The sequence below is a fragment of the Chlorocebus sabaeus genome, chromosome 3 (assembly GCF_047675955.1).
Source record: "Chlorocebus sabaeus isolate Y175 chromosome 3, mChlSab1.0.hap1, whole genome shotgun sequence".
Lineage (NCBI taxonomy): Eukaryota > Metazoa > Chordata > Mammalia > Primates > Cercopithecidae > Chlorocebus > Chlorocebus sabaeus.
In genome coordinates this window covers 38,123,328-38,138,092 of record NC_132906.1, presented here as the reverse complement: position 1 = coordinate 38,138,092, position 14,765 = coordinate 38,123,328, and the positions used below count along the sequence as shown (strand labels likewise).

At 34.0% G+C, this 14,765-nt stretch overlaps 1 protein-coding gene across 2 annotated transcripts in view; it reads left to right on the top strand.

Annotated features, from left to right (window-relative positions):
* Positions 1–14,765, top strand: part of DIAPH3 (diaphanous related formin 3) — a 506,525-nt gene that overhangs the window by 279,058 nt on the left and 212,702 nt on the right. For both annotated transcript variants that reach the window (XM_073014378.1, XM_073014377.1), the window contains one exon: positions 13,761–14,000. In XM_073014378.1, the coding sequence (XP_072870479.1) occupies positions 13,761–14,000 (240 nt within the window). The remainder of the gene's footprint in view (positions 1–13,760; positions 14,001–14,765) is intronic.

The window sequence follows — 14,765 nt, the reverse complement described above, 5'->3', positions numbered from 1 at the left end:
AGGACCTGTGCTTCATGTTTTGAATATACTGTTTTCACATAGCAGCTACTGACTCTTGTTATAAAATTAAATGAGATTTTATGTCATTCACAAGCTTCAAATACTCTAATGGTTTCTGAAACTTACTTTGTGTTATCTTAATATAGCCACTTCAGCTTTATTTTGATTACTGATAGCATGCTATGTCTTTTTCAGTCCTTTTCCTTTTAACCTACAGTTTTTATAGACAGTCTATTGAGTTTTGCTTTGTAATCCAATCTGACCATTTCTGCCTTTTAATTGAAATGTTTAGACCATTTTAATTTAATCTGGTTATTCATATGGCAGGGTTTAAATCTAGCATCTTACTATTTCTTTTCTATTTATCTCATCTATTCTTTGCTACTATTTTTCTACCTTCTTTTGGATTGAGTATTTTCAATGAGTCTATGTTATCTTTTTTGACTTATTCACTCTTATTCTTTGTTTTGCTATATTATTGGTGCTTTAGGACTTGGAGTATTTATTTTTGAAAGAAATTTTTAAGTCTTTTTATTTAAAAAAAGTCTTTTATATCTACTTCCCTATATGCCATTTCCAGTGTTATTCATATCATTGTATAAATCTAGACTTCTATCCTAAATCACTTCCTTTCTTCCTGAAGAAATGCCTTTAACATTTCTTTAGGTGCCAATGAATTCTTTCAGTTTTTTTCTTTGACCCTTCTAATGGTTTCCAGTTTCATGATAATTTCTAAGATAATGTAGTCTCTGTCTCTGTAATCCCAACTTTTGCTACCCTTGTCCTTTTCCACTGTTTCAGCTATGTACATTTTCTTGTTCTCGTTTTAGGTTTTTTCTTGCTGTTTCCTCTAGGGCCCAAATGCCACTTCCTTATAGAAGTTATCATTATAAAGATGCTGCACCCATCATTCTCTATCTATGTTACCCTATTTGTCATTTATTTATAGCATTTATTTTTGTTTAAAATGATCTGATTTGTTTGTGGTTTTTCTATCTCTTTTTCTCCCCTTCTCCCTCTGCTTGCTTATGGTATATTCCATGTGTACCAGGTTCTTGTTTTTTTGTTGTTGTTGCTTGCTTGTTTGTTTAATATGAATCTTCAGGGCCTAAATCAGTGTTTGACACATAAATAAGGGTTCAATAAATATTTGATACACAAATGAATGAGTAAAGTTAAATCTCATTTTCATATAGCCCCAGAAATAGGCATTACCATTACATAGATGAGGCAACTTTTTAACCTGTGTTCTCAACCGGTAACTATTACAGCTCAGCTATGAAACATGGTTTCTTTGACACTAAGGCCATGCTTCATTTCTTATGGTGGCACTCACTGTTGTGTTTCTGTTTGCTGTAGGTGCCTACTGTACTTAAAGTTGCTTTGAGCAGTGGTTTCTCTGTTTCAGTGCTTTCACAATTTATTTTTAATGGCTGAAGATTAACTTTGAGGTAAAAAATTACCTAGAATATTTAAGCAGGAACTTGAATTGATGGCTAATTCAAAGTATGTCTTGGGAACTTTTCTTAGTTTCTGCTTTTTCTAATTTGTGATTTAAAATCTAAAATCCCCACTGCACCACTAAATTCCTGCTAAAAAGTGGGGGCATTTTATTTCATCATAGAATTGTGGATTGTTTTTATTTTTTGGATGATAATTTTTGGGTTTTTTTGGATATGGAAACATGATGCTTTCTAGTTAGACCATCTATGTAGTGTTGAAATTTTATGGCACAATCTGCTTAATTTCTTTCATTTGGAAAAACAAAGCAAAACATCATTATAGTCACATACTAAATACTAGCCATGCATCATTCATTTGAAATACAGCCTAAAGCATTTTGTAGTTATAAGCAAAAAGGTCTCTTATGATTCATCACTTTGCAAACAACATTGTTTTAAGGTTGCTTTTAGATCTGACTTTCATCTAGTGCCTAAGAATCATTTTTCTGTACTCTTCAAATCTCATTATGAGGTTTGAGATTTGCTTTACCTATACTCTTGTAAGACTATTTTGGAAACATAATGGAAAAGGGGAGGCTGGACTTATGGAACTAAATTACTGAAGAGTTAGGCAATTTTGTTGCAGTTGTGGCTTAAAGGATAATTATTGTAGATATATTCTGGTTCATTTGCACTTTTATGTCATGCTCTTGAAGGTACTGTTGTTTCTGAAAGGGTCTATAAAGTTCAGTTTTAATAAAGTTGAGTAGATTCTGTATTTTTCTAGTTAGTATGCTATCTCTGTTGATACAAATGTGAAAATTTGGTGAAAACAGGTTATATACATACTATTTACATAGCCTTAATGCAGCTCCCATAAATTATTAATTATAAAGGAAATAAATAGTAATTTAACATTGGAAAAACTTGTGGAGAGCACCTTATACATACATACATACATATATGTATATATGTGGAGAGGAAGAGAGAGAAAGAATATGATAAATTAAGTGGAGCAATATGTGGACAGCATGTTTAATTTGGGTACACGATTTTTTTTTTGTATTTTAAAAACTGAAATTATAGTAAAAAGTTGTAAAAAAAAATTATGTTGACATCATCAGAAAACTTTAAAAATGCTTAGGAATACATATTAAAAAATATATAAACTGCTAACAATGATAAAACTGGACAAAATATCCAGGTCAACCGTTTTCAGACAGTGGACAAGCAGTAGAGAAAAGCTGCAGTTCTTGAGAGAACAGAAACGTACAAGTTTCGTGAATACTCAGCCTATGGCTTGGTGACAGTTTTCCAGTTAGATCTCAGAGATTTGAGTTCTAGCAGAGAATATAGTTCTCTGAGCTGAGGAGGCAAAGATCAGAATTTATGACAGTGAAACAGCTGGTATCTACAAGGCAGAGCACTAATGGAGAAGGAATTGTGCAGAAAGAAACTCCAGTAGTCCATGTGGGTATCTCCCTTGTGTCTGTGCTGGGAGCTGGAGTGTTCATACACTGAGCAAGACTAGTCAGATAGCAGCTGCTACAGGGTGAGAGTGGAACAGAGATACTAGAGGTTCAGCTTTGGACTTCTGGCTCTGCCAAATTACAGAGATTACCTTAACACTTCATTAGCATATTTGGCATTCAGTCAAATAAGGAAAAGCTGGTGCTTTAGGAAGTAGGGCCACATCCTAAAGAAAGACCTACTCTAGAGCCACCCTAATAAAACCTACATCATAGCTTGATGAACTCCCCAGGGAAAACAGTTTGGCGATTGAGTTTCACTAAGAGGGGCTAGGAAAACAAATCTTACTTTCCACAGAGCTACACTAACAAAGTTTATAGTGAACTGTACAACTTAAGGTGATCACCCAGTGATTGATTTGATGGCTAAAATAAGAACAAATAGTTTTCAATGGGTATTACAGAACTGAGAGTGATTATATGTAAGTAAGTATTCAATATTGAAAGCAATATTGAATAAAAATTAAAGAATAATAAAATGGGATGTATTGTCAAGAAAAAAAAAGTCCAAAATGGCCCAGGTTTTGGATTTCACTTGCAAAGACAAAATATGGATACTATAAATATGTTCAAAGAACTAAAACAAATGATCTTCAAAGAATTAAAGAAAAACATGGTCATAATTAGGAATATTTGCAGGGAAATGAAAACTTTCAGAAAAATTGCTATGTAGAAATTCTTGAAAAACTCAATAACTAAATTAAAAATTTTAGTGTGTGGGTTTAATAGTATATTGGAGAAGGCAGAGGAGTCAGTGAAATTTGAAGGCAGTTTTATAGTGATTAGTTTCTCTTAGTTATGTAGGAAGGAAGACTGAATAAAATAATAAATAACAGGTATTGTTGGGTAGATATCATTCAGTCTAAAATACCTGTAATTGGAGTCCCCAAAGGAGAAAAGAGTGAGATTGTGGCTGACAAAATATTTGAAGAAATAATGGCCAAAAAAATCTCATTCAGTGAAAAACATAAACAGGGTTTAAGAGGCTCAGCAGATCCCAACCAGGATTAATATAAAAAGAAAAAGATATCATGGCATAGCCTAGTAAAATTGCTGAAAACCAAAGAAAAAGAAAGTGATAAAAGTATCTTGAGGGGAGGAAAAAGATAAAAGGCACAGTACATATAGGAAAACAAAGATAAAAGATTTTGCTGGCTTCACAGAAGTGATAGACAGCAGAAGTAACAGAAGAGTGTTTAAAATGCAAGAAGCTCAACAGAAAGGTGTTAAAAAATATCCTGTAAACTCAGACTTCTCTATCTTTATGGATATCTTTAAAAAACAGAAGGTGACTTGAAGACATTTTCAGTATTATAAAATCTGAAAGAGTTTGTGACAGTCATACCTACCCTACAATGCTAAAGGTTGTCCTTCAGGTAACAGGGAAATATGCCAGATGGAAACTCAGATCTACAAAAGGTAATGAAGAGTACCTGAAATAGTAAATGAAACCTTTTTTCTTATGATTTTTTTGAAAGAAAATTTGTAATAAAAAAGATACTGCAAACAGGGTTTATAATGTACATAGTGTAAAATATATGATATAATTGCACAAATGATGGTATAGAACAAATAGAATTGTACAGAAAGGGTGAAATATGAAATCTGGAAGGGTAAGGTAGAAAATGAGAAATATGAAGAGGTACAATTCTGACTTAATAATAATTCTAATTAGATTGATACATTAAGATATATTAATCCTAGACAAACCAGAGAAAATATAAAAAGAGGTATAGTTAAGCCAGTAGACGAAATAGAATACTAAAAATTGCTTGACTAACACAAAGCAGAAAAGGGATAAAAGAGGTTGTCTTGGTCTATTTTAGCTGCTGTAACAAAATACTATAAACTGAATGGATTATAAACAACTGAAATTTATTTCTCACAGTTCTGGAAGCCGGGACTTCCATGATCAGGGCACTGGTAGACTCCATGTTTGGTGAGGGACCACTGATTTCTGATTCATTTATATTGCCTTCTATCTGTGTTCTCAGATGGTGGAGGGACAAGGCAGCTCTCTGTACCCTCTTTTATGAGGGTGCTAATCCTATTCATGAGGACTCTGCCCTCATGATCCAATTACCCCCAAAGGCCCCATGTCATAATCCTATCACACTGGTGAGTAGGTTTTCAACATTTATGTTTGATGGGACACAAACACTCAAACCATATCAGTGGGGAAAAAAGCAGAAAGGACACATGGAAAACAAATAGTAATAAAATAAGCACATGAAAAGTATCATGGGTATGTGTGTTTCTAAGAAGGTATCTTTCAAGCAAACTATATTATAAGAAATAAAGTATCAGTATACAATAACAAAAATAGTAACTTGCCAGGAAGAGATAATCATCTTAAATATGTATGCCTAAAAATTGAGCATCAGAATTTATGAAGCAAAACCTGGCAGAAATAAATGGAAAAATATACAAATTCTCACTCATAATGAGACTTTAACACTCGTCTTTGAAAAAATTCTAGAAAAAGTATACCAAAAAATCAGTAAAATATTTGGAAAGTCAAAATACTTCTATCATCAAACTTGTTCTGATATTTATAGAACACTATCTACAACAACTGCAAAATACACATTATTTTTAAACGCATGTCAAATGTTTACCAAGGTGGACCATATGGGAATATAAAATAAGCCTCAGTAATTTTCAAAATACAGATATCTTGCAAGATATGTTTTCTCTGTATAACAGAATTAAGTTAGACAACAACAATGATAGAACATCTACCACAGTCTAAAAATTGCATAACATAATTTAAAATTACTGGTGGGCCAAAGAAAGAATTATTTTGAGCCAAATGAAAATGAAGCACTGAAAAAGAAAACCAAGTTCTCAAATTGCTGGTATCAGGAATCAAAGAAGGGAATCTAGTACAGCAAAATTAGAAACTCATATCATATATGAACATAGATGCAAAAGTTGTCAACAAAATATTTCTGTATCAAACATTGCTGAACTTAGTAAGGAGAGTGTGTTATGACCACATGGAATTAATCCCAGGAATGCAAGGTTGGTTTTACATTTCAAAATTAATTAGTTAGCCATATTATCAGATAAAAAAAACCAGGTAATTATGAGAAAAATCATAATCACCTAAATATGTGCAAAATAAGAAGCATTTGACAGATTTCAGTCATTTTTTTTATGAAAAAACACTCAGCAAACTAGAAATAGAAGCAAACTTCCTCATTTTGATAAAGGATGTCCATGAAAAACCTGGAGTTATACTCAACTTAATGGTGAATGATTAGATACCTTGTCTTTTATGGTAGAGAACCTGGTAAAAGTGTCTATTTGCATTACTTTCTTTCAGCATTATAATGTACTCATCTGTGTAACAAGAAGACATAAAAGATGAGTATATGAGAGGAAAGAAAGTATACCATCTTTTTCTTTTTGTCAGCTGACCTAATTGTCCATGTGAATTCAGCAGGTCATAGAGTACAGTCAATGTACCAAAAATAGTTATTTTTTTCTAGAAACAGCAAAAATTTAAATGAATTAAAACAGTATTATTTACAATGTCATAGAAAAACTAAAAATACCTTGGGATATATTTCACTAAATATGTGCAGATTTTCCACTGAAAACTGTAAGATACTGCTGAGAAAAATTAAAGAAGTTGTAAAGAAATGGTGATACATATTATGCTTATAGACTGGAAGAGTTGGTATTGTTAAGATATCGTTTCTCCCACACATGACCTAGGAATGTCACACATTCCCAGTCAAAATCCCAGCAGGTTTTATTATAGAAATTGACAGATGGTTTCTAAAACTCATATGGCATGCAAAGGACATAGAATGTAGAAAACCAATTTTAAAGAAGAACAGTCTTGGTGGACCTAAACTACTGATATAGCATCAAGGTAAAAGTTTTTGCTTAAGGATATAGAAATAAGCTTTCTAGAAGGTTAGAAACAGACCCACAAACATACCATCATTTGATGTTCAGTGATGTTCTTTGTATCAAATGGTTTTGTAAAGTCTGAACATCTTAGGGACCAAAATGTATCTCAACTCCTGCATCAGACCTCACTGAATAATTAGAGGAATGGAGTACGGACCTATACATGAAAAGAAAAAAGATAGCTAGAATAAAACATAAATTTGTGAAGGGAATATAGAATCATTTAATCTACTTTGTAAAAACAGTTTGGCAATGTTTTAGGTTAGGTATACATTTGTACTATATTTTTTACTAATTTAATAGAAAAGAAAACACTCATACAAAAGTGTTAATAATAGCCTGTGTTAGTTTCTTAGGGCTGCCCCCACAAATGTCTATGATCTTAGTGGCTTAAAACAACGGAGATTTATGCTTTCACATTTCTGGGGTCCAGAAGTCATAAATGAAGGTGTTAGCAGGGTTCCTTTCTTCCAGAGGCTCTGAGTGAGAATCTGGTCCATGCCTCTCTGCTAGCTTCACTAAGCCATGCGCAATCCTTGGCGTTTCTGGGTAGATGCATCACTCCAGTCTAGGGCTCACCCTAAATCCAGAATGATTTCATCTTGAGATTCTTAATTTAATTACGTGTGCTAAAACTGTTTCCAAATATGATCACATTCAAGGTACCAGAGGTTAGGATTTAGACATACCTTTTGTGGGTCTCTGTTCAGCTCAACCCACTACATAGCTCCAAACTGGGGTGGGGTAGGGGGGAAGTCCATCAGCAGGAAAGTAGATACACAAATTTTGGTGTGTTCTTGCATGGAAATCTGTTAATAAAAGGGAGCAAAGTACCGAATTATACATGTGTATAAATCTCGAAGTCAATTTTTTTTGAGTGAAAGAAGCCAGCTATATAAACTGTTTACCATATAGTTTCATTAATATAAATTTCAAGAACAGGCAAAACTAAGCTATAGTGATTGAAATGAAAACACTGGTTTTCTATGATGGGATGGGGATTGTCTGGAAGCGGGCATGAATGAATTTAAGACACTAATATGATTCTGGGGTTTATGCCAGCTTTTTAATTCAAGAGATATGGAACTTATGTGTTAAGACTGTGTGCTGAGATTGCCAAATTAAATAGGAAGTCTCTTTGTTCTTTAGCTTTACCATTCATAACTTTACTAGTTGATGATCCTGAGAATCTTCAAAACTCATTTGGCCCTCCTGTGAAATCCTTAGTGAACCAGAATTGATAGGGATTTATAAACAAAGGTGCAGCACTCTATGATGTCTATAGCCGATTGTTTATTTCTTGACTAAGTGGAGGAATATACATTTTAGCCTTTTAATATTTTTATACAAGCCTTGGCTTTACCTTTCTCCTATGAAATATGTAAAAATTATACCATATGTACTTTGTTTTTGTGTAGTTTTCTTAAATAACTTTAGCATAGCAGCTTTAATATCATGAGTACATTTATTTTAAAAACGTTTTTGATATTCTGAGTATTACCTCAAGCATAAGTCACTTGAATAGCCTTTTTTTTTTTTTTTTTTTTTTTTTAAGCCTTTCTCCAAGTGAAATGAACCTGTATTTTTTTCTGAGAATTCTGGAGATCATGAACATATTGGTCTGTTAACAATGAAAGATATTTTTTATATCATTAGAAAAATCAAGTTCAAAAATTGTTTCCCTAATGTCTTAATTCTCTGTGATGTAAGTATTAGATCACACTACTTTCTCTTGTCTTTCATAAAAATGCATTTGTTTTTTCACATTCTTCTTGCTTATTATACCTCTCCCATAGAGAACTGAAGAATTAGCTAATAGGAGAGTGTAAGTGGAGAGTGTAGTGTGGAGCAGCAGTCCCCAACCGTTTTGGCACCAGTAAATGGTTTCATGGAAGACACTTTTTCCACAGATGGCAGGGGGATGGTTTTGAGATGATTCAACCACATTACATTTATTGTGCATTTTATTTCTATTATTATATTATACTATATAATGAAATAATTTTACAACTCACCATAATGTAGAATCAGTGGGAGCCCTGAGCTTGTTTTCCTGCAACTAAATGGACCCATCTGGGGGTGATGGGAGACAGTGACAGATCATCAGGCATTAGATTCTCATAAGGAGCATGCAACCTAGATCTTTTGTGTGTGCAGTTCACAATAGGGTTCTCGCTCCTGTGAGAATCTAATGTCACTACTGATCTCACAGGAGATCGAGCTCAGGTGGTAATGTAAGAAATAGGGAGCAGCTATAAATACAGATGAAGCTTCACCTGCTCCTGCTTGCTCAGGCCAGCTGCTCACCTCCTGCTGTGCAGCCTGTTTCCTAACAGTTACTGGTGTGGGATCCCTGATGTGGAGGGACAACAAAAGTAGATCTGAAAAAGTATTAAAGATTCAGCACAATAGGAGGTAGTTGGGTATACTAAGGAGAAAGGTAAGAAATATTGAGATCGTACAGGTGGCAGGCAGAGCTCATTGCAGGGTCATTTTCTGTAGTGTGTTACTTGATAACTACTGTGAAGAAATTAAAGTTCATTCTTACAAGAAAACATAGGAGAGGAAGTTTGAGTTCCAGATGATTTGTAAATTGTAGTTATTAATTCCCACATTGTGATGCTCTGAGTGCTAAGGACAGTTGATTAGCAGCAAGTTAGCTCTAGGCCTGGGTCCTACTCGCCAGGTGACTTGAAAGAGTCATTTCACCTTCCTGAAATGCTTTTCTATTATTCCTTATAATGTGATATCTACCAAGTATATGAACTAATGCTTTTAGAGTATTATAAATTAAGACTGAGGCCAGTAAATTCCTAGTGAGCAGGTTATTGTACTGTTAGAAAGTTAAGTGAACAGTTAGTTTCATAATGACTTCAGGGAAGAATAAAAAAGAATAAAAAATAAATCCTTTTGAGGGGTGCCATGTAAGTCTGCATAGTAGGACAGGGGGAAAAAAACATCAGACAACCTGTATTTATAAAAGAAAATGTGTAAAGAAAACTAGATATGGTGTTAAACAAAGTTGTTGTAAAAATAATTTTTTTCCATATAGAATAATGGATAAAATTAAAATTATATGTCAAAAATATAACCATAATGAGATTACGAGAGATTACGTCTTCTTGGGAACCTTTCCAATTTTCTACTCCTTAAGACAGGCAGAAAGAATTCAATGATAAGGGCTGCAGGGGCAGCTGCTATGGCTCCTGTGCCCCTCACAGCACTGAATGGGGCCCATTCAATACTTGTTGGTTCACTGATTTTTCTAAAGGTCTTTTTACGTTGTTCCTTCTCCAACAACATATATTGCCAACAAACAAAATTTTGAAATAAAATTACCCTTAGGGTTCTGGATATTGCTTCTTCATTTTTACCAGTCATTGCTTTTAAGATCTCTTCATTCTGACATGTGACATCTGTGGGTGGGGAGGTTACAGGAGTACTGCTCCTTGCCTTCAAGAAAAACAGGAGTGAAATCAATGTATTTTTACTTTTTTGGATTGATCTTCAGATTACATCTCACTATTGTCATAGATTTGAGTTTCGTGAATTTGTATTGCTAAGACTTCATAACAATAGATTTAAAGGATAATTGTAAAAATGAAATTCTAATTTCTTCTAACATTCTAATTATTAACTAGCTTACATTTTATGTTTATAGATTTTTTATCCTTTCCTTCTTCTCGTTTTTAAAAATGACTTTCTGTTGCCATTCAGAATATTATTTGAGCATCATAGTTCTCCATTTCTGCATTCCACTTAGTCTTAGACAAGTCAGAAGTTTAGTTTTCTTAGCAGGAAAACAGAATGCAAACCTCCAATGTTGATAGAATATGAGAAGTGGTGAGGATGGGGAAACATTGGTCAGGGTTTTTACATATACATATATTTTCCCCCCTCTGAACCTTTTTTATTTGATTCCACCTGAAGAAATAGTTTGATCAAATAAAGAGGAAAAGGGCTGGGTGCAGTGGCTCATGCTTGTAATCCCAGCACTTGGGGAAACCTAGGTGGGCGGATCACTTGAGGTCAGAAGTTAGAGACCAGCCTGATCAACATGGTGAAACCTTGTCTCTACTGAAAATACAAAAAAATTAGCCAGACGTGGTAGGTCACGGCTGTAATCCCAGCCACTCAAGAGGCCGAGGCAGGAGAATTGCTTGATCCCGGGAGGCAGAGGTTGCATTGAGTGGAGATTGTGCCTCTGCACTCCGACCTGGGCGACAGAGTGAGACTCTGCCTTAAAAAAAGAAAAATAACCCTTCTGTTATTATCATAGATTCCAAGATTTAGATCTTGGAGCATTAACCTTAAATGATATTTTGTTGTTAAATAAAAAGGGCAACCATTTGGCCTAGGGGTCATCATATGGCTAAATAGTGAACTAAAGACAGGCACCATCTCCAGGTGACCTTTCAAGTTCCTTTCCCACTCAATAATTTTGTTCATTAAAATACATTTACTCAATAATAGTCAAATACTGATTTATCTAAACTTGGAAGAAAGAACATTAGGAAGAGGATATCTAATTGTTTTTAAAGTGTCGTTCAAAGCTTTGTTTTTAGGTTACTTTCCTGACTTTGCCTTGTCAGGGATTTTCATGAACTCGTAGCACTTTGTTCTGCATTACATCATAGACTTACTCTGTCTTTTCAAGGTACCTGTCCCTAGTGCCAGATACACTCATTATTCATACAAATCTAGGTTATATTTTTCTAGGAGAATTAATTACTTTATGCTGGCTACATATGGTTAGCTTGTCAGCAGGAAAGCTTTAACATATTTTGGGGTGGTATAATGTAGGCATTTAAGCAGTCTCTTTTTTCTTCTGTGCATGAAAATAGTAGTACATTAATGTATATTAGAATTAATATATTTTGTAATACAAATGTTTTGCATAGAATACTGGATAATTTCTTCTCATATTTATTGCAAGTATCTGGCTTCATAATCATGAGTAATGGCAGTTACTGAAAACAGAGATGCTATGAGCCCGTTAGACACCTTTAGAATGGCCATAACTACAGTTGCTACATGTGAGTGCTCTTTTGTACGTCTGACTGCTCTAAAGGACATATTACGTGTAACAAGGCATTATTCATGTTACCAATGTCATATGAACATCTTCCTTTTGCAATGGTTAAGGATAAAAAAAATCCAGGCAAGTGAGCCCATCTGGAGACATATATTTTACGACAAAAGTCTTTGTGATAAGTGATCAGTGCTTTAAAAGAACAATTCATGCCCAGTAAGAATCAATATTCTAATAGTGCATCTCTTTGTCTCTTTATAACTTTTATATCGCTTACACTTACTCTATAAGCTTTTAATGATGTTTCTTCTTCTTCTTTTTTTTTTTTTTTTTTGGTCCTTGTTGAGCTTACATTCTTTCTTTTTCCTAGACAGTGGAATATGAAGACGTTCCTTAAAGTGCCTTGTAAAGTAAACTTCTTATTAATAACTACATTAATTGAGCTCTTAGAATCTTGATTGTATACACATAACCACTTAATTTGGCAAGGGGCTGGGGAGAAAGCTAAGTATAAATTAGATATTTATATTATTTGAAAATGGAACTCTTCATTCACTATAAGGCTTTGGTCTATATGAAAATACTCTCTCAGAGTTGTGTACAAAGAACTAATTGCTCAATTTTTGTCAGGTGAGTAAGCTGAGTTATGTTAAGTCATTAAGGCAGTGTCTATAAAATACTGGAGTCTAATAAGCCTTTGTCTAGTATACTTTAAGTAACAGTCATTATTATATTATGAACTGATAGCTTTCTGTGTCCCAAACAATCATGATTTTCATTATATTTGGCACCCTACAGGCTTCATATAGCATTGTTTTTTAGCCTTTCCTTTACAGTCTGTGACTAAGAGAAACAGTCCCTATTTTAACCTGTCTCTCCTTTTTTTCTGACCTTGTCTTAACCTGCTTTTGATATTTACAATAGTCGAAGGTCAACAATTTTACTATTACTGCCCCTTCAGTGCATTTTAAGTCCTGAATCCCTAATATGTTTGGTCAAGGAATTCGTATCTAGCTTAATATGTGGTATATCTTCAGCCTACACCTAATTGATTATTTCTTGCATGTGTGTTGATATAACACAGGAGTAAGGATAAAGGCAGGAACTTGCCCCTTTGTTCTTTTAGACATCTCCAGTCCCCCACATTCCCAATAGAGAAACCCAGAGTCCCAGACAGGGTTAACTTGGTATGTGATAGATTTGTGGGTTTGCACTGCTTCTGCGGTTCTGCTACTCCCATGTTTCCTAACTCTGATTCTGCTAATTTAGTATGTGTCAGGAGTCATTCTACTTTCCTGTGTTTCTAAAGAAAGTCAATTTAGTACAAATTGGGACCTATTTACTCTCCCTCTATCTAACACATACTGTTAGTCAGCAGGGTTTCTGAGGACAGCAGTTGCTATTTGAAAAAAACAAACCCTCTTTAGACTTTTCTGAATATGTTTTAAATATGACCCAGTATATTGCAGTATTGAACAAAAATTATTCAAAATAATGACATGAATGCCTTGTAATTTGTGGCCTATGTATCGTGTTACCTTTTTAGAATTTAGTTTAAAAAATGCTTACTTTATTGCTTAATTAAACATTATCATTTAATTAAAGCTTTCTTTTCATTGAGCATCCAAATTGTTAATTTGGGTTTTGAGGGATGACTCTGGATTCCTTACACAAACAAGCAGGGCTTTTCTCTCTTCCTGCTATCAGTTTTGGGAGACATATTGCTTCTTCGGTACTGTCATACCAATAAATCATCCCAGATTACTTGCAGTCGTACAGTACTAAAGTATACCATGCATTTTAAAGGAAATCTGCTGTTTTCTTTTCAATCAGATGAGCAATGTGAAGAGACTACGGCCACGGCTCAGTGCTATTCTCTTTAAGCTTCAGTTTGAAGAGCAGGTGAACAACATCAAACCTGACATCATGGCTGTCAGTACTGCCTGCGAAGAGATAAAGAAGAGCAAAAGCTTTAGCAAGTTGCTGGAACTTGTTTTGCTAATGGGAAACTACATGAATGCTGGCTCTCGGAATGCTCAAACCTTCGGATTTAACCTTAGCTCTCTCTGTAAAGTGAGTTTGTTTTTTAAAACCACATATTTGCCTGAACACTTGCTCTTAAATGTCAGCCCTGATTACATTATTTAAATATTTTTTATTTTGATGTGCTCATTATCAAGAACTTGAACTGAACCATGAACTCAAACCCAGAGTGAACTGAGCTAATTTACTCAACCTCTGAACTAAATCCAAATACTAATTTTCTTAAATCTGTAAATCCAACTCAAGGATTTTATTTAATAACAAAATTGTATCGTAAACCTATACTTTCTCAAACCAATGAAATGGAACATCAAAATATTATTAATACTGACTCATACTTACTCAGTTCAGATACCTGTATATATATTGAATATTGCTTAGGATTGCCATTAACATTTTTACCTTTTAACTATTTAAATATTTCTCTGCATTGCTTTCAAAAGCAGACTAAAAGGAGAGAAAACTGAGACCCCTTTATATAAAGGGGAAATTATTATTTTGGAAATACATGCAACTCAGATATCATTGATTTTGAAGTGTTTCTATCTAAATATAATTGTAGAGGACATGAAAATAGAGTAAGTTTAGAGCCTTTTTTTCCTTCTGTGTTTTTCATAGGTTGAATTTCCTTACAGCAAATATATTCAATGTTTTGTAAAACAGAGCTCTTTCCTGAGGAGTGGGCCATAGTAATAGGGCTTTATTGATCTGCTTGCAACAAATTCTTCTCAGTTACACATCACAAGAAAACCGTTTTCTTGTTCTTGACCTCGTAACAACTACACTCTCTGATTA